Here is a 21,881-nt window from a genome sequence, read left to right as displayed (position 1 = left end):
CTGAAAAACTCAAAGCATGAGAAAATATAAAAAACAAAGATGTCATCAACAGTTCCTCAAAACTGGTGGGTTCTCACTTTTATCTGTGTGTATTTTTTATGAGTTGTTTTATTGTAAATTGGTTTTTAATGAACCATTCCATTTAGAAGACTGAAGCATTACTTGAGGGTCTGTACTCACTAGAACTGTTTAACCAGATAGGTAATTACAGACATATTGGAGTTGTGATAAGAGAATATGCTTTGAACTCTCGAAATTCTCCTGCCCCTGGAAATTCACTGGATTATGCATTATGGAATAAGCTACTTTATAGTTGTTTCTTCTTCCAGAAAACAAAACAAAACACTCTTCCAGGAAAATTAGTAGTACTTTTGTTATTCTTCAAACTTATCTTGTTTTTGTGCCTCTCAGGTCAGTGTGGAAAAACAGCCTAATATGTTTACTTTTGCTTAATTGATCTTACTTTGGCTTTGCATCATTTTTTTTTCTGGGGTGTCAGTCCTGAGAACTGTAAACAAAGTGGAGATATGTACATGTTATGTTTCAGTCAACAGGGTACTGGTTCTGGGTCCAGGTTCTAGTCTCAGTGAAAACAGTGGATAGTTTCTCACTAGGTAGAAATATTCAGAAACCATTTCATCTTTATTTAATTTCTCTCTTACTGAGTGTAGTGAGTAAAGAACTCAGCACTGAGTACTCTTGAACATTTCACACCTGGTGTCATCAATGTTTGTCCTGCTGTTTGGGCAGGTTGTCCAGCTTTTGTAATGAAGTAATTTCTTTTCTAAGGTGAAAATAGCTTTTTTATCCACATAGAATTGAGAAGTGTAATGTGTATAACAGAGTAGTTTTCTAAGAGCCTTTCTTTCATAAGGATGGCTTTGTACACTTAAAAAAATGTACAAGGTAGTGACTCCAGTAAATCAAAGGGGAGGTTTGAAGACCAGCTTGGTTAAGGTCTTAATTTTGTAAAGGAAAAGGCAAGTATAAGAAATAGCACCAGCCTTTGAAGAATCAAATACAAGTTCTGGAGCAGTGTCTAGTGAAAGCCTGTCAACCATCACATTTTGCTGTTTCTAAAGTGATAATCATCACATCTCTCACTGGCTGCCACTCCTGGGTCTTCTGCTTGTTGTGGTTCTTCCCCTCTTCTGCAGCTCCTGTGTCTGAAAGGGAAGTGGCAGAGCAGGGAATAACAGACTGGAGCCTTGCTCCTCCTCTTTGTTCACCATCACTGTAAATGTGGCTGACAGCAATAACTTTCTGAATTAAGGAGATGAAATCAGAACAAGTAAATACTAGGAACAAATATTTGCTGACCAGAGCAGCAGATCAATTCACTAAAAGAAGGATCTGACTTTTCTGCTGTGCACAGCTGTGATACGGGATGATGTGATGATGGAAAAAAGAGGGTATTTCAGATGACCATTGAAATTCCTCAGGATGTGGCTATTTGGTGTTGATGCTGGAATCCTGTCAGTTTTACTTGTGATATTTCAGCTCCCAGTGCTGGCTACTGTTTGCATCTTTGTGCTCAACATTCTGTCAGACATAGAATATGCAAGATGAGTGTTACAGGCTCTACACTAGTCCCTTCTAAAAGCTATTATCTACTGCAGTAATTACCACCAAAAAAATTGTAAGAATAGAAATAGGTCTTTCCTCAGGGCTATTTTAGCCCCCCCCCCTTTTTTTTTCTCTGAAGCTTTTGTTGTAGATCACAAGCTTTATGACACAGAAATTAAATTATCTCCCTTGTATCTCAAGTATTCTATTGTGGTGATAAACCAAATTATATTTTAGGACCATTGTGCAGCTTGTCTGGGACAGAAATGCTTTTATGTGTGTAATCCAATTAGGATTGGAACCATTATGGTCTTCAAGAGGAGATGGATCTGGAGTTGTCAATTCCACTCCACTGTGTTTTTGTTTATATGGAATAGGTTATACTTTGTTCAAGGGAGTAAAACCTTTGGTTTTGTGCTGTCTTTAACAAAGTGAATAGTGTTGGCTCCTTTAACCACTTAACTTGAGTTGCTCTTCTAGAGCTGATTTATCTCCTGGAAGGATCGCTGAAAAACCATTGCAAGGAAATCACAGGTTTATTCAGCAGAAGCCAGGCAGGTGTGATTGGACATTCCTGTATTGCTATCAATAGAGATAACATAGGAGGAAACAACTAGCAGTCCATTATCAATTTCTGCAGTCCCAACCTTGTTAACCCTTGGGTCACAACTTTGCTTGGCCTGGGAAAAGAAAATTTGAGCATTTCTGCATCCGCATATCTTTATCTTACACTTTCATTGTTTTTCTCAAGTATTTTTCTAAGCTGTTTGGTTAAAACCCATCTTGTCATCTTAGTTTAACAAGGCTATTAATCATGTTTACATCAAGATACATCATCAGCATTCTCTGAAAAGCACAGGTATATCTGCACTGTGGTGAGGTGTCTTCATTAGTCATGCTGGCTATTTTATTGCAACAGCCTGTAATTATTTTGTCAGTAAATATCAAAACCTCTAAGTGACTACTTGAATGATGCAAAGTAGCCTCCTGCCAACCCATGAAAACTATCAGCTCTACCTTTTGTTCTCATATATAATAATATTGGATATAAAATGACAGTGGGGGAAGACTTTTTTATTAGAAAAGGAAGGCATTCCAATTCAGAAGGTAGATGAAGACTTTGTGGTATCTGTCATTGGGTGGCATAAAGGGCAATCATGGCAAAGGATCAGAAATATTTGAGATCTGCACATTCATCATGCAAGCATTTGAAAAAGCACAATGGCAGTAATGTATTATGTCTTTTAACTGTTGTCCAATAGAATTCTTGAAAAGTGGAAGTAACTTGTTCTTCATGAATTAGAAAGCTTCAGGAATGATGGTATAGGACTTCTATTTAGTGACCTTAAATGTTCATACTTGGGCATATTGCTGAAAACAACAAGTCTGACTGAGGTACTTCTATTTGAAAATAAGCCAGGCAATTAAAAATAGGTCTTCTGAGTAGCCAGGGATTCAAAGACATATTTTAGATGTACATCATTACAGGCTTTTTACAAATAGTTTGCTTTGCTGTCTGCTCTTAATAAACTAAATTTGACTCTAAGAAGGCTCTTTTACTTCAAGTTGAGACTGTGGGATATCAGGAACATGACTTGAGAAAATCTATCTTGTGGACACTAGGTAGGATTGGAGGAGAAACACAGGACTTGAAGTAATTTAAGTTTCAACTTCTGCAATATGTGCTTAAGATATTATCCACTTTGTAGGCTCTTCAATTTTCAGTTTTTAAGCAGTTCATCTTCTTTTTCATGCACTGCTTCTCCTGGAAGGACATTCCTCAATGTTACTGCTATAATGGGTATGGCTTTTCTAATTTTCACCTTAAATGATGCATGCTGGGTTTATAGCAACTGCTCTTGAGCCAGAACTGTCTTTTTGTTTCCTGCTTGATGTTTATGGTCTGTTACTATTGCTTAGTGGAAAATTATTTAGAATAAATTTGTTTTGAAGAGAAATCAAGAGAGTCTGGGGGGTATCAGCTGACCATGATGGCTGCAGTTGGAGACAACTGACCTGTTTCAGTGATACCATCTGCTTTCCTGCACTTGGGTAATAACAAAACTCTTCTCAAAGTCTCTGTGTGATTGCCTTGCCATGTTTGTCCGGTCTAGGTAGGCAATCTTAATGAGGGAACTAGAAGGAAATCACAGTGCAAGGTATTAAGTGCAGGGCTCTGTTTAGGCAGCCTTTTCTTAGGCAGACTTACGTAGTTGGGGGATGCTTGCAAGCTTTTGGCATACAAATCCCTCCTAGATAGAGCAGTCCAATGTTTGGTTGATTCAGGAAAACCTTTTTGGTTCTTCGTTACCAGAAGCAGCTGTGGAGGATTTCTTGGTTTTCAGATGAACTGCCCATCAAATAATGCATTCTGAAATGAGAAAATAATTACCAGTGAGATACACAGAACAGACAGAGAATTTGTGCAGATGCCCAGGCAGGGTCAGGACAGTATATGAAATAGAAATTTACTTTATATAGCTGGTATCAGAGTTTTGACAAGGAGCCACATGCTAGACTGCATCCTGTGTATAGACAAGAGTAAACTAGGCATTACCATCTCCCAAACAAAATTAATTCATACTGTCACAGGGGCAGAACAAGACAAGCAAGGTACACTTTTGTGTGGAGACTCCTTCCTGTGAATAAAAGCAGTGGAAAGTTAGCCATGCATGGATATGGTATGGGAGCTAGTTTTCACTTAGTCAATCTGACCCAGAAGCTCCTACTTACCTGTGCAGGGATCTTGGAATATAATGGGATTGTTAGATGCCAGAGAGGCAGTGCTTTAGCAGCTGTGCAGAAGAATGGAGAGCCTGATGTGGTTCTTGCAGCTGCTTCCCTGCCCTTTCTTCCTTGGAATACCCACTGGAGAAAATGCTTCCTCCTGTGGCAGGGGCAACAGGCAGTCTCTAAAAGGGGAACTCTGCCTCCTTCTGGGACAGAGATCTAATGTTTAAATACAAAAGATGCTCCTAAAATGTCAACAGATGATGGGAAACAAAGATGAAGAATGTACAGTTTTGAGTTAGTTTATCAGGACAGGTACAGGAAGTTTCCCTCACATGGTACCTGGAAGCAGGTAAAAAACAACTGATAAGTGTCAAGTTGGGTGCTGCTGGAGACAAGGAACTCACATTAACAGGCCTGCTTGAAAAGAAGTTGTTTTTCAGGTCAGATATCTGAAACATCCTTTGTTTGGCCCACTGGAAATAGGCAATGGGAGAAACATGGAATGAACTGAAATCAGTCATGCTCTGCTAATTATTGTGATGAATAGTGACAACCAGGACTCCTCAACAGAAGGCTGCATTGGCTAACCTTGCTCATTTCTTGCTCTCATAGGAAGACAGGTGGTGGGACCAAGAAAAGAGCTATAATTAAACTCCACCCATCTTCAAAAGCAGGTGAAGAGCTCATAATTCACGCAATAAATCTGGATAATTAGACAATATTTGTACAATTAGAAGCTGAACACTGAATGATTAGTGATTCATGAATAATGAGCTAGTACCCACTCACAAACCTCAATGGGGAAATCAAATTTATATTTGCTTTGTAACGATGATATTTCTCAAATGTCTGTAACCATGAAGGAATTTACCCCTCACAGAAAACTGCATGAACGTAATTTATTTTTTTTTAATTTCTGAGAAATGCCTTTGAAAAATTGTGCAGTACCTTACTTTCATAATCATATGGCAACTTTATGTAGAGCTACTTTTTGGGGAGGCTTGTGTTTCATTGGGGGTTTTTGGAGTATTTTGTTATTGTAGGGTATTAAGTTTACTGTCTGTATTAGGATCCCTAATGGTTTTGTTTCTTTGAGCTCTTTTTGGAGACTTTGGCAATAAAGACTGACTGTCCCTATCCAGAGATACAAGGCCCACTTTTTTAGGAACCTGTCTTCACCAGTGGCTGATAGGAGATGCCAAAGAGAAGAACAAACGTCCTCAGGTCACACTCTCTGTCTTGACACTTAATTTATAATCATTCCTCTATGATGTTTTGGGTTTTTAAACTCATATAGAGAACACAGAACAAAGCCACAACCACCAATAGCTGAGGGTCTAAAAAGGGATTTTTAAGAAGTAAGAGATGGTGTGCACAGCTCTAATTAATCTTGTATGCCCTTGTGGCTGACCCTGATAACAGCAAGTGCAGGGAGACCTCTTGAGATCCCTGAAGAGACTCCAGTGTGTGTTCCCACAAAGGATACATGAGCCAACAGGAGTCACCAGAACTAAAGCAAACAGGTTGTTTGCACTTCAGAGGGAAGATGCTGTCCAAAATGGTTTATCAACAGTGGCTCCAGAGGGGCAGTGGGCACACAGAGTAAATGTGCAGACACTGGAAGCTTCTTGATACAGGGATTACTGCATTAAAGCACTGACTTGGGGCTCTTTTCTTTTGTATTTGCTTTTAAAATTGCTCCTCATAAATCCCTTAACAGAATTCTCTTCAGACTCACCTGTTTCTTCTTTCCTGTTACCTGGAAAGAGGAATGTCAGAACAGAGCAACAAATCTCACTTCTGTTTGTTTTAAATCTCCTCCCTTATTACCCCGGCATTGTTTCCTTGTTGTACTTTCATCCATTTACCTAATTCTGGCAGTTAATTCCTGGCAGGAATAGTGTTTCCATAAATTTCACTGTATTTATTGAGCTACACATATGATCATCTGCAGAACAGATGATTATTATAATGATTGCAACAGTCAGGTCTGCAGGATTAACCAGTCAGAATGAGGAAAGTCAGCTGCTTTAAAAAAAAACATGTTCTTGACTAATATCAACTGCTTTCTGAGCTCTTTAGTGAGTGAATGAGACTGTAAGGAATTTTGAACTTCTAAACCATTCCCATCTCAGGGTTATTAATGGACAAAGGGATGATTTCTAAAATGGGAAACCTGCTAGAATTTATCTGACTGGCAAGTCAGAATAGTTTGTCTAATAACTAATTTTTCTTTGATTGAGGCAACTTTTCTATTTTAGTTCACTTAAGGAAGTTGTGTTGAGGATTTTGTGAGTTTGCTTTTTTTAGCTTTCGCTTTCTTTTCTCTGATTTCTTGTAATCCTCTGTTCTGTTTCAGAGCACGTGGGTTTCCAGGAAATGGAGAAAACATTTCAACAGCACACACTCTCATGCTCCAGAGTTTAGAGCACTAGGAAAATTCCTGTTCTGTATGTCTTCGTTCTCTGCCTTTGAAATGGGTATAGTAATAGACTATCCCATCAGGGTGATGAGAGAATGAGCAAAATTGGTGCTGTGTGATCAGTCACTCTGAGATGAGTTTTGAAGTTTTAAATTACCATGTAATCTATAAATGGAGATCGTGATCATGGTTATATTTATCGTTAGTTTTGTCCTGGGTATGTAGTAGGTTGATGGATCAAATTGCTGTTTACTGGTTTAGCAGAAATCAATAGTTTACCTATAATGTTATCACCAAGGCTAAGCAGAAATTTGAGTATGGGATTCCTTTAAAAAGTGATGATATGATTGGAAATTTTCTTTAAACCCAAGAACTGCATCATGCATTATGGAAAACATATCAGGAAACTAAACAAGTTTGATTTTGATGTTAATGCTGTAATGGCTAGTTGCTTTAAGGTTGCTGTAATAACATGTTAATTGTGGTTATGAGTAACAATTGTTGTTTGAAATATTACAAAACTATTAATGAGTAGTAACCTTGTGTACACTAATTTTGAGGTTGAAGCTTGCTACGTGAGGGTAGTGTTTGTGTAAATTTTGCACAGAAATACCAAGCAACAGAGCTTAAGATCACTTGGAGAAAAGGGTTTTTTCTAGTACTCTGATATTGCAAAGTGGGAGGTGCCAGACAATAGGTGTCAGCACCGGTTCAGCTATGCACAACCTCACTGAAAACATAGATTAAGGCAGCTGGTTTTATGTAAATTTGCTGTGAACTCTTAGCAAACTGAAATACCTATAAAGAAGGCTGAAATGGTGTTTGATACTAGTTATGAAATAGATTTTCTAGGGTATAGTCTGGGAAAACAGAATAGATGAAACAGAAGATAAAAGCTGGTAAAAATAATGTATGTATTGTGTTCACTGTGAAATGTTTCTGTAATACTGAAGGATTATTTTTGAAAATTCTAATTTAATTAGGCTCTGTTATCTTGTTAATTATTCAGAGAGGTTCCTGAGAAGAAGACTTTGATATAGTGCTTTCCTAGGTATTTAAAAGAAATAATTAAAAAACCTAATAAAAAAATAACTGAAACTGAAGAAGGAAAGCAAAATCACAAGAATCAAAATGGAGCAGGCAGGATAAGGTACAGTGCTGGGAAACTTCCATGAGACTTTGGAACTGTGCTGCTTTGTGGTGGAATTTTAAACTGGAAGTAGCTGTTTAGATATCTTGTTCAATGAACCAATGCCTGTCATATGGATTCTGCCATCACGTGGATGATTCTGCCAACAGTTTTGGAAGAAATAAACAGGAAGGCTTCATGCAAAATATGTGGTTGTGTAATGGAGAAACCAGAAGAAACCACCACCAGGGAAATGGAGGACAAAAAAATCCTTGGTTTTTCTCTGTATTTCACTGGCAACATGCACCCAGGAGCCAGGATATGGGGATTAAGCTAAAACAGGTAAGAGACTAAATTATTCAAGGGCCCAGTGTAAACATTGAAGTGCTAGATTTTAGCCTAGCACCTCAAAATAGGTACTGGATCAGAGTACCAGCTCTCTAGAACTGCTTTTATGTGGACAAACACATACCTATTTAAATTATGTCCTCCCAGGTAGAGGGTACTGCAGCTTTTAAACTGCCAGGAAAAACAGTGAAAGCCTAGCAGCAGATGTGCACATATCAAGGAGTTTTTTAAATAAGCAGGTGCTGTTATTAGAGACCTCTGTGTGGTGAATGCCAGGTGGATGGGCTCTGCACAGAACAAGGGAAACAGCTTTTTATTGTCAATATTTGGTGAGGGATAGCTGGGAGAACGCCCCCTCCCTGCCTCCCTCCCCTGAAGTTTGCATTGCATTGCAAAACCCCTGTGAATTCCTCGCTGGTGGCAGCCTGGCAGGATCATCCAAAGGGAATGCAGCTGAGTTTTGATCCTCTGCTATATAAAAGGGGGCGGGTCACTCTGTGCTTCCAGCTGCTCTGCTGTCATTAGGGCTGCAGGAGCACCAACCACAGGCAGCTGGCACGCCTCTGCATTGCCTCTTATATAACATGGGCTCTCACAGGGCTCCGGGGTGAAAATCAAGTCAAACATTGTGGAGGCACACTCGGGTCACCTGTGCTGTGGCTGGTGCTCACTCTGCTCTGGGGAGTAGGGCTGCTCTCACCAGGCTGCTCTGTGGCCCTGCTGGAGTCAACTTGGGAAGGGGTGCAGGATGGCTCCCAACCAGGCAGGGGATGAGCTTGTTTTCTTTGTGAATGGTAAAAAGGTAAGGAGGATCCCAGCTTCCTGTTCAGCTTTCTCCTGGATTGTGGCTTGATCGCTTACTTTTCTAGTCATCTTTTTCCTCCTCTGAAGTCTTCTGATAAGAATACATGACTTTTAAGTCCTGTATTAAAAGTCATTCCATGACTTCTAAGTATTAAATTGTGAAGACTACATGTTGCTTTGCTAAATTATTTCTTCTCTTCTTTGAGTTTACCTTGTGAATTATTCAAAGGATAACACAATTACATAATATTCCTTTTACATTTTTGATTTGTTGGCAATAATTTACTGCAATTCTGACGTAGCTACTTTTTAAATAAGTGTGCACTGCTGAATACAGGCATTCCTGCTAGAAATAATTTCAGTATTTACAACATATCTGGAAAATTCAACTCAAATGGAAGCATCCGTATATAATTCATCAATAAGTAATTCTAACATCTGTTTTTTGAAAGGGGTTTAGAAAAATGTTTATTCTATTTCCATCTAAGAAGCTAGAAATCTCTTCAGAAAGAAAGCCCATGAACTGGTACTGATTCCTGGCAATAACCTGAGAAGTGACTGTGTCTCACAGGAGACTGGGCTGCTCATTGCAAGTGATGGACACATTTGAACAGCTTGTCCTAGATCTCCCTTTCCTCAGTTTGGACTTTGCCTGGCTAGCAATGCCCCTTCAAAGGCTTGTTACAAAAGTCAAAGCTGACTCCTGGGCCAACTACCAAGTTAATTCTGTTTCTGAGCTCAGCTCAGTGCTGCCTTCCCCACCTTCCCCTTGCCCAAACCCTTGGTTAAGGGAACTCATGCCAAAGCAGCTTCCTGCTGGGAAGGGAAGGGGCCAAGGTTGCTTATCCATTGGTGTGGAGCCAAGAGTTTGCAAACCTTCCCTGAGCACTGCTTATGGATGTAAATCAGGTGTTATACTGCGTTTGGCCTGGACAATTAATTTTTAATCCCTTGAGGGGTCACACAACGCTCTCAGTTGGTTAAAAAGCTCTGTGCCCTGCCTTACAGACTAGCACAGGATTACTATCCGTTTTGCTTTTTCATGGTTGTTTAATGTGGATGGAGTGTAGCTACAATTCGGGGTTTTAGTTATGATTTTGTGTCCCAAATTGGATTGGAATTAGAGCTTTCTGAAGTACTAGTGGATTTGATATGGATGTTTTGTTTTATTGATATATTAACAGTTTACTGAAGAATGAATTTTATCTAGTGTACACTAAAAATTAGTCATAGAGGTGTTAAATATAATGCTGATGTAGAGCCCAGGCTTGGTTCTGAGGTTTTATAGAGAAGGATGACAACTTAGGCTTTGCTCACACAGATTAGTAGTGGTTCATATGTGTTAATTGACATATCAGCCATTTATTGTTTCTAGAAAGAGATGAAAACATGAAGCTCCAAGTTAATTGTGACTGCTAATTGAGTCTGGTAATTGAAATTGTGGCATAGGATGGTCTGTGAATTTTATCTGGTGAATTCTGCTATGGAGGCAACAGGTGGCACACCATTAACTTGTTGTCTTCTTGCTCTGTGAAGTTTTTGTGAGATGCTTTCTTTGTGAACCTCAGTTTGTAGAGGGTGAACTTGGAGCTCTTTAGTTGTTGCATTAGGAGGTTGCCACAAATGTGTTGGGCAATCCAGACCCTGATACAAGCCAAGTACCCTGTCTTATTTGATTTTTTTTTCCTAATACAAGCCAAATGCCCTGTTTTAATTTTTTTTTTTTTTTGGTATGCCCTAATCAGAGAGAATTGTAATTCTCGTGCCAGATCAGCCGAGGTTCAAAACCAATAGGCCTGTCTTGGTAGGTATGAGGAGTTTGTAAACAAATTCCTGCATGCAGTTACAAGTGGTGCTTCAGCACTGGTTGGTGCTCAGTTATTACAAGAGCACTGCTCTGTGTAATTTGTTGGAAAAGTTCTTTCTGGAGAAAACTTTTGCTAACACATGAAAATGTCTATTAATCAAAGCCTAGAGCTGGCCTTGTGGGAATTTCTTTTATGCATGTGGGGTGAGGCAGAGAAGGGGAGAAATGGCAGCCTAGGCCCTGAAGGCCATCAGCAAAAAACAACCTGTTTATTTTGGATCTTCTGCCTGTCCTTGCTGTGTCCTGCAGGTAATAAACCTCCTGTGAGTGACACTGGCCTTGTTGCATTTCAGCAATTTTTATGGAACTGCTGTTCTTGTTTACAAAGCCTATGTGCATGTGTAAAGGAGTTTATCACAGTGTCATCTTGGCAGCTTGGCTGAAAAAAAAACCCCAAACAAACACCAAGGGATGATTAATGTTACCAATGGTACCAACTGATTTGGATGTCAAAGCTCTCTTAGCATCTTTTCCCACTGCCCCATGGAGCAGGCAGTTCTAGTGAAGGAGCAGGTTTCACTTGCTCTACCCAGAGCCTCCAGTGGCTTTTTTTTTTCTATTCCTTTATTTGTGTGTGTTGCTAAAGTCACTCAAGTTACTGCCTGAGCAAATGCAGGTTTAAGAGAGAGAATTGGACTCTTGGGGCACTCTGATCTGTGGCAATGTAGGTGGAGTTTATTGGAACATTGCCTGACGGGAAAGGTGATGTGATGGAAGGAGTGGTGGGAAGTGCCTGGAAGTGCAATTCTGCTGGAACAGCAGCTAGCAAGAGGGCAAGTGGAGAGGCAGGCATTATTATCTTCTCAATGGTGACCAGTGGCAGGACCTGAGAAAACAGCCTCCATCAGGGGAGGTTATGGAAAGATTTTTCACCCAGAGGGTGGTTGGGCACTGGAACAGGCTCCCCAGGGCAGTGGCCACAGCACCAAGGCTGACAGACTTCAGGAAGTATTTGGACAATGCTCTCAGGCACCTGTTGGAATTCTTGGGGGGTCCTGTGCAGGCCCAGGAGTTGAGCTTGGATGGTTTTAGTGTGTCTTTTCCAAGTCAGTATATTCTGTGACTCCAAGTTAGGACATGGCTCTATCCATCTGGGATCCTGATTAAATATTCCAGCTGATTCACTGCGAAGAGTGTGGTAGAGTGGCCAGTGGGAAAGTTTCCTGCTGTGGGAATTCATGACATTGTGAATGGCCTGCTGACGTCCTGTCACTGTACAAAACCACGTGCCAAGAGGTGGTTTGTGAGACAGGGACATGGATTGCCGCAATTTTTTCCCTCACGTTAGCCTGGCCTGCACTGGTGTCAAGGAAAAGTCTCCTTGGAGCAGCTGAGCACACTTTACATTCAGGACTGTTTATTTCACTGGGCATATAGCTTGGCACACTACTAACTCCAAGTTCTCTTAATAGTCTGCCTAGACTAGAATGCAAATCAGGATGTTCAATTTAAAGCTAATAGAGACAATTTTTTTCTCTTGGCTGACAAGTCTGTCTCATGCATATGTAGCATGTAATTTTAGTTTAAACGCTTGGAGTCAATATTTCTATTTCTATTCTGAATGCTAAGGGAGGATCTATGCTGGAAGCTACATTAGACCTCTTACCACTTCCAAAGTCTGTGAGTATTTGATTGCTGATGGGACCAGCTAAAATACAGGATTTTTCTGAGCTTTGTGGACCTCTGGGTTCTACATAAACAGAGACTTCAGAGCTTTCAGGGTGCTAGTTTAAAGCAGAAGAAAGTATTCTCATGAACAGTAGCAAATTTACATTGTGCAGTTATATTTAGTTTGTTCGTTTGTGTTCTAATCCTTTTTCCTAATAAATGAATTTGAAATCTCTCATTGTCTTCAGGAATAATACATTCACAGATTTTCGTGTCTTAGGGGACCTTTACATGTGACTGGTCTGACTTGCTGTGTGGCAATCTGGTTAAAACCTTTCACTTTCTCTTCCTGAAACTTAATCAGTGACCAGGGATTAGTGATTGAATGGGATCTTGTCCTTCAGGAAAACACCTGCTTCTCATTTATAGATCCCAACTGATGGAAATTTTAGCACGCTGTTTGGTAAAATGGGAAAGTTTTTCACTTTCCTTCTGTTCCTCTATTTAACTTGTTCAACTACTGTTCCCTTAAACTGAAAAAACCCCTAACTTTCTGGGAATCATGATTTAAATATGATGCTTTGTGTTGTAAAGGCAAAGTTATCTGAATTAGTGAGTGGCAGGTAGAGAAGTTGAAAAACAAGAATATTTATTGAGATTGAAGTTTTGTACATAAAATTATGCGGAAGTGAGTTCAACATTTTTCTGCACTAATCCATGCACTCTAAAGGTGTAAAGAACTGCTTCAGAACCTGCTCTGTGTGGTACTTGAAAGCACAAAGAACTTCAGGGCTTTTGTGCTTTTAACTTTTCAATACTCAGATCCACTTCAGCAGGGAGCCAGACTAGGCTCCCTGCTAAGTGGATCTGAGTATTCAAAGTTCCCAGAATCAGTAAGCAAACAGACGTGTAGTACAAACACAGCAGTACAGAGTAAATTTGTTGAGAGTCATTTGACTGTCTGTACCATCCTAACATTTTCAACAGTTTCTTTCTGCATTTGATTAATAATTAAGCTGCCAAATGAAGTAAATCCAGTTTAAAATTGTCAAAATATGGTTATCAATCTGATACACCTGCAATATGACATTTGATTTAAAAAACCAAAAATAAAACAAATCGCCAAACTCTAAAAACTTACCGAAAGGGAACTACTTCTTTAACTGCCGTATCTAAGTTGTCTGATTCTACAACCACAGAAGGCAATAGATGGAATTCAGTTTCTTTCTGTACAAGGACACTGGGGGAGGTGAGCAGGAGCTGTGGTATTGAGCTGTGAATTATATTGTACTGGGTATCAGACAAGATGTGTTATCCTCACCCACAGGGTTTTAAAATATTTTAAGAACAAATCACAGCAGGAGATTGCAACAAACCACTTGAGGAATGATATGCTGGAGGACAAGCCAGCATCAACAACAGTGAGCAAAAGGCAAGAACAGCAAAAAATTCTTACTCTGTGCCCAGCAAGAGAGACTCATCAGCCAGCATCCTCCCACCAGGAATTTGAAGTGAAGAGAAATGATTCCTTGATCTGTGATGTGTGAGATCTGTGTTAATCCAGAATGTTCTCCAAACTCTTAACCATATCTCCCTCAGATCCTTAGTCTCTGCCAGGATTGCAGATATGCAGCTCCAGTGGAGCAGTTTGAAGTGGCTGAAGTAGCAATCCAGGGCTGTTGGCTGGAATAGAGTAAGGCTGTGGATTGTCTGGGACATGGTGGGAGACACTTTCTGATAAAGTTGAGCAAAGCATCAGCTTTGGGACTTCACATGTTCCTACATCATTAAAAGTACATGGAGATGAGTGGTTAAATGAAAAATGAAGGACTAGGCCTGTCTTTTAGTTCCTGCTTCCTGAAAAGAAGCCAGTGGGCCAAACTTTTAATTGCTTGGTTTGAGTACGTAACTGAGCACTTCTTGCACTCTTTCAGTAAAACCTCTTGAGATGTTTTCTTTGATATAAGCACAGAAAGTCTTTACGTGTTGTAAAGTTTCTTCTCTGTGTCTGGCTATCTTGGAAGCTGCTTTGGAAGGGTTTGTAATGGCCATTGGCACAGACACGAGGAAGAAGCTCAGTGTGACAGTGGGAGTTGTGGGGCTGGCTCTTTGCCGGTGGAATGGCTCTGAAAGGCCATTTGTCCACTCACAGTCAAAGGGATGTTTGGGATTTCCTTCTCATGTCTGTCTGAGAAGGTGCAGAGGGAGGTGTTGGCTTACTCTGAACCAGATGGTCATGGAAGAGCCTCTGCATGCTTTTATTTATTTCTATGAATACAGGAGGTGAGGGAACAGGGGCATTCTGCTCTGAATAGCAGCCATGGGTGCTGCATGATCTGCAATATGACATTCCCAACTAGAATGGATTCTTTTTTCCTGTAGATCATCCCCAGTGAAGGAATGAGATGTGCAAAAAGTGACCAGTTGTGTTTTGTAGCAGCAATTTTATCAGTTAATTCTAGAACAGTGAACTCAAACAGGAAGTGTGAACCTTGTCTCTTTAGGATAACCATGTCACGTGTCAGAGGCATAAAACTGGAGCAGGGCTGAGTTTGTGAAGGTTTCTTATCAGTGAGAAAAGAAAGTTAAAAAAAAATACTTGGACAAATGACCCCTGTTTCAATTTGCCCTTCAAACTGGGAGTGATTAATTTAAATAAACTGTAACTATTGTACTTAGGACTTGCATAAAATAAGAGCCAAGAACATGATTTTCTGGCACACAGTGAATTTGGAAAAGTTTCTTGACACTTTATTAATAACAGAAAAAGGGGAAGACAAGCCCTGTGACAGGGGTGGAAGTTTGGTTTGGGACCTCTGGGCAGAGGTTAAAGTAAAATGCTTTATGTCTAATGGGTAACTTCTAATTAACTCTATTAATAGGATGGAGGTGGTTCAAAATGTGCAGCAAAAATGTTTCCTTTCTTAGAATTTTGTATTCCCACATTTAGGATGGCTAATACTGTAATACTGATTGATTTAATATTACAAGGGAAGAAAGAGAAACTTCAGAGAATCTGTACTTGCTGTCCATCCTGTTGCACCTGTGTGTCATGTTACAGTTTCCACTGTTAGGGTTTTTCTCTGCAAAACCTATTACTGGTGCTTTTTCTGTCATTCTGTTTATCTGGTCATTTTCTCTCCCTTCTCTGTAAAAGAAAGGGCAGAGTTCAGTTACTCAGAGTTGACAAAGATGAGACACCATTTGGGATGTGTCAGGAACCCAAGATTTTAGTACAAAACACAGTTCTTCCTTTTCTCACAAAGTCTTCTCACTACTGTTTGGCATTTTTGATGAAGGGTTTTTTAGGTTTGCCTTAGTTTGCCATGTCTGAAAAATTCAGATGCATATAATGTATCTACTTCCCTCTTACACAATAAATTCAAGGAAACCTTGTGTCTGGACACATGACCAACATTGTTGGAATAATCTGTGATTTTTGCTTCCTGCTTTGGAAAAGAAGTTGCAGAAAGACCAAACTTTCCCCTTGCAACTAACTTATCTGTGTTGTAAAACCTGTTGTGTTTATCAATATCTTTCCCTTCTTGCAGGTGGTGGAAAAAGATGTGGATCCAGAAACAACCCTGCTAACTTATCTACGGAGAAAATGTATCCACTGCCAGAGAAAATGGCAGAAAGCTTTAAATGCCTACAGCATTTCATAATTGTTTACTGTTCTGTCACTTGAGTACTGGGCAGAGATTTTGCACGTAGTTTAAGAGGGAATGCTTTGCATTGTCTGATTTCTTGCTAGCAAAGATTACAGCTGCTATTCCAAACTTCATAACAGATTTTAAATTATATCTTTTAAATTATTTATTAATACTTTAAGGAAAAACTTGTAATTTCACAGAATTATAATATGATGGAAAGGAAGCGATAATGAGATGGCAATAAAATTGAAGGAAATGTAAGCTTGTTCCACACAAAGAATAAAGAATTTTCTGGCCAAAACAACATATTGGCTAGTTAATATCCCATAACTGATAACGCTGTGCTGTTTATCAGATGGCCCAGGGAGGCAGGTTCAGAGGCAGGGGTTACCCCCATGTACCATGGGTGTGTTTACCTGAGCAGATACAAGCAGTCACGTTTCACCCCTGCTTGAAACTGGTCACCCTGTGAGTCACAGCAGCTTCAGGAGCTGAGTAGCTGTTACTGTCATGATCAGGCTGGCTGCTGCCAGACCAGGTCTGCTTCCATAGCTAGTGTCATTCCATGCTCTCTGAGTTTTTGTCTGGCCAGCTGGGTGTGTGCACATGCCAAACTGTTCACAGCTGAGTTGGTGTATCCATACCATGCTGGTGTGTTCCATTTGTCTGGGAGCTGAAGGAAGGAAGTACAGGGACATGAATCACACCCCTCTTGGAGGTTTCCAGTAGAGCTATCAGCAGCTCAGTTTATCTGAGTGTACCATAGATGGATAAAGGTCAGGAGGAAATGTAAGTGGTGTTACTCTTGTGCCTAGGTGTGCCTGTCTTACTGCCAGAACTTGCATATCTAAGCTTGTAGATAACTAATGCAAATAGCTTTGTGAAGAGAGAATCTGAGCCCTTCAAAACCTGCTGATCTTCTACATGAGCATTCTTGTTAGGGTCAGACAATACTTTGAGAAACATGTTTTACTGAGGCAGGTTAGCAGTATTGTCAAGAGAAGCATTGGATGGCATGGGAAAGCTGTATTTCTGTTCAAGCAGGCACGTGGTTCTATGAAAAGCAGTGGTGGCTTTAAGGACATGGTTTAATTGTGGACTTGGCAGCCTTAGGTTTTCATCAAAGACATGGTTTAGTGGTGGACTTGGCAGCATCATGTTGGTTGGACTTGGTGATCTTTAACATCTTTTCCGATGTCAATGATTCTATGATTCTCTAGAAACAGTGCCACACTGTTTGTAGAGAAGTCAGGATGAATTGAGTTCCCTCTAGCGCATCGTGTGTTGGTTTTCCAGAGGCTCTGTGATACAGGGAAAGGCCCTGATTATCTCAACACGGTGTCCATTGCCAATGAAATCAGCTGATTTTTACCCCACCAAAAGCCTCTCAACATTGGTCAATTCTCTTTGCAATAAAAAATAGTGTCTAATTACCTTTTAATGAGCTCCCAGGTGTCTGGGCAGGGGTTCTGTGCATCTCCATGAGTTCTGGCTCTCAGTGTCTCCTTCCTATGATTTTATGGGACCCAGGCTCCTGGGGGAGTGTGCATGGCTGGTTTTGTCCCTATCAGTTGGCAAGCCATCAGAAATGGGGTGGCCAGACCATGACTTTGGAGATGCAGGTAGTTTGTGAGCAGTTCAAATGCAGCTCCCAGCCGGTGCTAAACTGTGTAACTTGTAGCCCAGAGTGGCTGCCCTTCCTGGCAGCCTTCTGGGTGGTAGGAGTCAAGCAGGTGCAGGAAGAAATCCAGCCCCACCAGTGAGAGGTGCTAAAGGAGGATGTCACTGCGTGGCTCATGCATGTGGCTGCGTGCCTGAACAGCTCCTGCTCAGCAATTACCAGTGCTTTATCTCCCTTGTGTCATTTCCCTTTCTGACTCATGGAAAGTGGGAACTGTTGCAGTTGAGGATATTTTTTTTTTTTGTTTGTTTCTGAGAGTGTGGGCTGTGACCTTATGAGGGGTTTGGGTGTTGATCTCAACAGTCACATGCCAGCTTTTGAAACTTTGCTTATGTTAAATTATTTCACAGAAGAAATGAGTGATTTGCTTCCAGCAGGAACTTGTTCCTCAGCCTTGATTGATGACTTGAGCAAGTTTGTGCCAATTCTTTTTGTGTTTTCCTTAATTCCTGTTCTCTCAGTGGGCCTGTGTGGAACCAAACTAGGCTGTGGAGAAGGTGGATGTGGTGCTTGCACTGTTATGATATCCAAATATGATCCCTTCAGGAAGAAAATCCTGTATCCTTTGCAGTCTATGGTACTACTTAAAAAAAAAAAAAAAGTTATATAATGAATGTTTCTGCCAAAACATCATTTTTCACTTTCAGAACATAAGCTCAGAAAGCTGAGATAAGAAAAATACTTTCTTAAAGCATTGCACAGTTTTTATAAGGAACTATTTACTTGTGTCCTGCAATATGTACACTGACTCTAATGTTAACTTTGTCCTGTGACAAACCATATAATGATTATTGTGATAAAATCTTTATTGTTATTGTATTATGACAATAATCTCATTTCTCTATGCCAGCAGATATTAACTTTTTTCTCTACTTGTACTGCAACTTTGAAATAATTATCAATTTCCTGAGACAAAATTTCCTCCTCTTCTTACTTTAATTAATTGACAGGGGAATAAATGGAATAAAAACAAAGGGGAATTCAAAGAGAGGATGAGACAGAGACAGGCCTCAGTTTAGTTTTGCTGTGGGGAACAGAAAGCACTGAAATCTTTAATATATTTGGAATAATGCTTGGAGATACTATAACTTGGATCCTCTCTTAATAGCCATAAACAAGATATCTTTAGGGTCCTTATTCTGTCTTGATTGAAATGAGATAAAATAGCTAGTTTTTATGAGAGTTTTGGCAACATTAATCTCTTTTACCTTCAGTCTAGACTTTTCCCCCATGTTTTCCATCTAGAAACAGCTTTCTAGCTAAAAGAAAAAAACCCAACAAAACTCCAGTCTCTTATGTAACTTTGCAGGTGTCCAGCTGCACAACATCTTGGTATTTGTGGTCTGCCCCTGTAAATTACTTTTGTGGGTTATGTGCAACAGGGATGTTTAAAGTTACTACATCTAGGTGAAATCCTATGGTGTATACCTGGATCAAACTGCAAGGGATATTTATTGGAACTTTGGATTACTTGGTGCTGCTGTAGGACTTGATTTGTAATTAATTGTTGTATCACATCTACTTAAGTGCTCTTATTATGTTCACTGCTGTAGCTTCTGAGTATTTTTCACTGCTCCTGTTCCCTTTTTCCTTTGCTGAGCAGCAGTGTTAAATGAAATGACCTTAATGTAGTGTTTTAGCCACCATACTGCCAATGCTTGTCTCTTCCCTGTCTGTGCCCTGCATCACGTGGCTGTAACTACTGTTGAAGGCATAGGAAACACCAAATCCAGGCTGCACCCAGCCCAGGTAAGCTATTAATACTGGGAACTTTAAAACCCTCTGTGCATATTTTCTTGTGCTACTTAAACCTATTCCTTCGCTAAAGCCATGGGGCTGACTCTCCACATGAGCAATCCATACTTGCAGGAATAGCTGAGTGACAGAACCAAACTCCTGAGGCAATGCTAGGGTTCTGTTCTGCCCCTAACAGGGTAACTCATGCTATCCTGGCTGAATTGCCAGTGCTTTTGTCCTTGGGCTGCATTTGCATGGCTGTATTTTCTCCACATCCTGGTCTGGGAAGATTGATGTTGTGAGGAAAGCCAATCTAATGACCTGCAGCTAGGAAATTTGGCATAGGTTTGGGCTCTCCTATGGCCTTCAACAAATGACTTTGGTTTCTGATCTTGCATAGTTAGGAACCTTCCCTGTAGTAGTGGAGAAAGCTTTGGTACAGTGATGTTTCTGGAGTCTCAAAACATTCTTGCTGAGAAGGAGTGACAGCCGTGTGCATCCTTGCTCTTGTAGCAAGGTGCTACAATGCAGCCTTGCCTCTCTTTGTCAGACCTGCTGCCTTAAGGTAAACTGTGATTCATCTCAGCTTGCACAAGGGGTAGGACTTGTGCCAGTATTTGAGGGAGTGAATAACAAGGTGAAAAATAAGTTCAATGTGCGTGAATGGATGGCAGCCTTTGTCTTCTTTTCTGTCCTCCCACCTGGAGATTCTGACAGCGAAGTTTTGAAATTCAAAGTCAGGTTTAGGCAGGTAACCCAAAGCTTGCTAGCATGGTAAATCTGAAGAATTCCTGATCTCCTTGGAATCTTCTAGTGGCCCTCAGTCACTTTGAGTTCAAAGCCTGTGGCAGTCATATTTTCTGGAAAAATCCCTTTGCCCAGGGTTCTTCTCATGGGAAGCTGAGAAGCCTCACAGAAAAAGGAAAACAATTCTTAACTCATTTGCTTCTCCTGTGTTTTGCTGCTTTGAAATGTCTTTGGAGATTGGTTATCCAACTGGTGATTGTTTCATTAGTTTTTGATGTATTTTCACTCAGTGGCCAATCACAGCCAAGCTGTGTCAAGACTCTAGAGAGAGTCACAAGTTTTCATTATTATCTTTTTACCCTTCTGTAAGTACCCTTTCTGTATTCTTTAGTATAATATAGCATTCTTTAATATAATACAGTGTCATAAAATAATAAATTAGCCTTCTAAGGACATGGAGTCAAATTCACCATTCCTTCCTGCCCCAGGGCACCCCACAAATACAATAAAAGCCTAGGTGCAAACTTTTCAAGCTGCTCTCCTCTTTGAAGGCTGTCCCATAGATTAATTGACCAGAGAACATCTGATGATAATCTTAACTCCTCTGTGATACTGGGTTTTGCTTTTAACACTAGTGTAATAGAAACAAACACAACAATGAACTCACCTTGATATTATGGGCTAATTGTGGTTTTTACTTGATCTCAGGAGAGAATAGCCAAGAGTCATGGGTCCCAGTGTGGCTTTTGCACTCCAGGCATTGTCATGTCCATGTACACATTGCTTCGGAACAACCCCGAGCCCCACATGGAGGATATTGAAGATGCTTTCCAAGGTAATATTCACAGCCCTGCAGGGGTGCAACCTGTTCTGCTTTATTTACATCTGCTTCACTCAGTGGGATGGAGGTGCACCATTATTCAATGTATTTTGTTAAAAAGAGCTGGTGGCTGTGAGGCTAAGAAGTAGCTTTTTCACTTGGAGACCAGCCAGGTGCTATGAAATGAACATCATAGTTCATAAGCAGGTTCAAGTGGCCTCAGTCTGGGATTAGGAGCCCAAAAGGTGGCCTGTCCTTGAGGGGCATGAAAGTGTCCTTGTTTATTCGTTGCTGTCAGAACAGCCTGCAGAAGTGACAGAGAACTTGTCCTCAAGTCAAGGACCAAGACAGGAACGTGCAATGATGGAGTGGGGCAGAACCCAACTGTGTAAATCCTGTGAGAGGCTGCTGTTGGTGCTGAGGTTAGAGTCATCACTGTGCTTCCAGCAGTGATCTGAGAGGAATGATGATGCAGGAGAAAGCAATCTCTGGGTAATTCAGGAGACAGACTAGTTGGTATACTGATAAGACTCACTCAATTGAGGTAAATGAATACTGAATAAGACAGATTGAATTTGTTCTAAATGAATTTCAGTTTAAATTTCAACAAAAAGGAATGGTAGGGTTGTTGCAAGGTTCCTAATGAAATTTTCCTCCTCCCATTTTTTTCATTAGCTGTATCAAGATTTGACAAGCTTTTGTGGGAAACAATAGAATGTTTTAAAAGAAGATAAATTTTTAGCCAAATGACACTAAATCCTTATCC

At 40.3% G+C, this 21,881-nt stretch overlaps 1 protein-coding gene across 3 annotated transcripts in view; it reads left to right on the top strand.

The window, feature by feature from the left end:
- Positions 1-21,881, top strand: part of XDH (xanthine dehydrogenase) — a 61,398-nt gene that overhangs the window by 4,515 nt on the left and 35,002 nt on the right. The window contains exons 1-5 of one of the 3 annotated variants that reach the window (XM_026794457.2): positions 8,157-8,192; positions 16,029-16,086; positions 18,273-18,369; positions 19,452-19,560; positions 21,004-21,130. In XM_026794457.2, the coding sequence (XP_026650258.2) occupies positions 8,172-8,192; positions 16,029-16,086; positions 18,273-18,369; positions 19,452-19,560; positions 21,004-21,130 (412 nt within the window). In that variant the 5' untranslated portion in view covers positions 8,157-8,171. Of the gene's footprint in view, positions 1-8,156; positions 8,193-8,712; positions 9,001-16,028; positions 16,087-18,272; positions 18,370-19,451; positions 19,561-21,003; positions 21,131-21,881 lie in introns of those variants that run through there. The other 2 variants (XM_026794459.2, XM_026794458.2) reach the window with 2 other exon arrangements.

The sequence above is a fragment of the Zonotrichia albicollis genome, chromosome 3 (assembly GCF_047830755.1).
Source record: "Zonotrichia albicollis isolate bZonAlb1 chromosome 3, bZonAlb1.hap1, whole genome shotgun sequence".
Classification (NCBI taxonomy): domain Eukaryota; kingdom Metazoa; phylum Chordata; class Aves; order Passeriformes; family Passerellidae; genus Zonotrichia; species Zonotrichia albicollis.
Note: the sequence above shows the minus strand (reverse complement) of the source record. Positions and strands in the feature narration are given on the sequence as shown.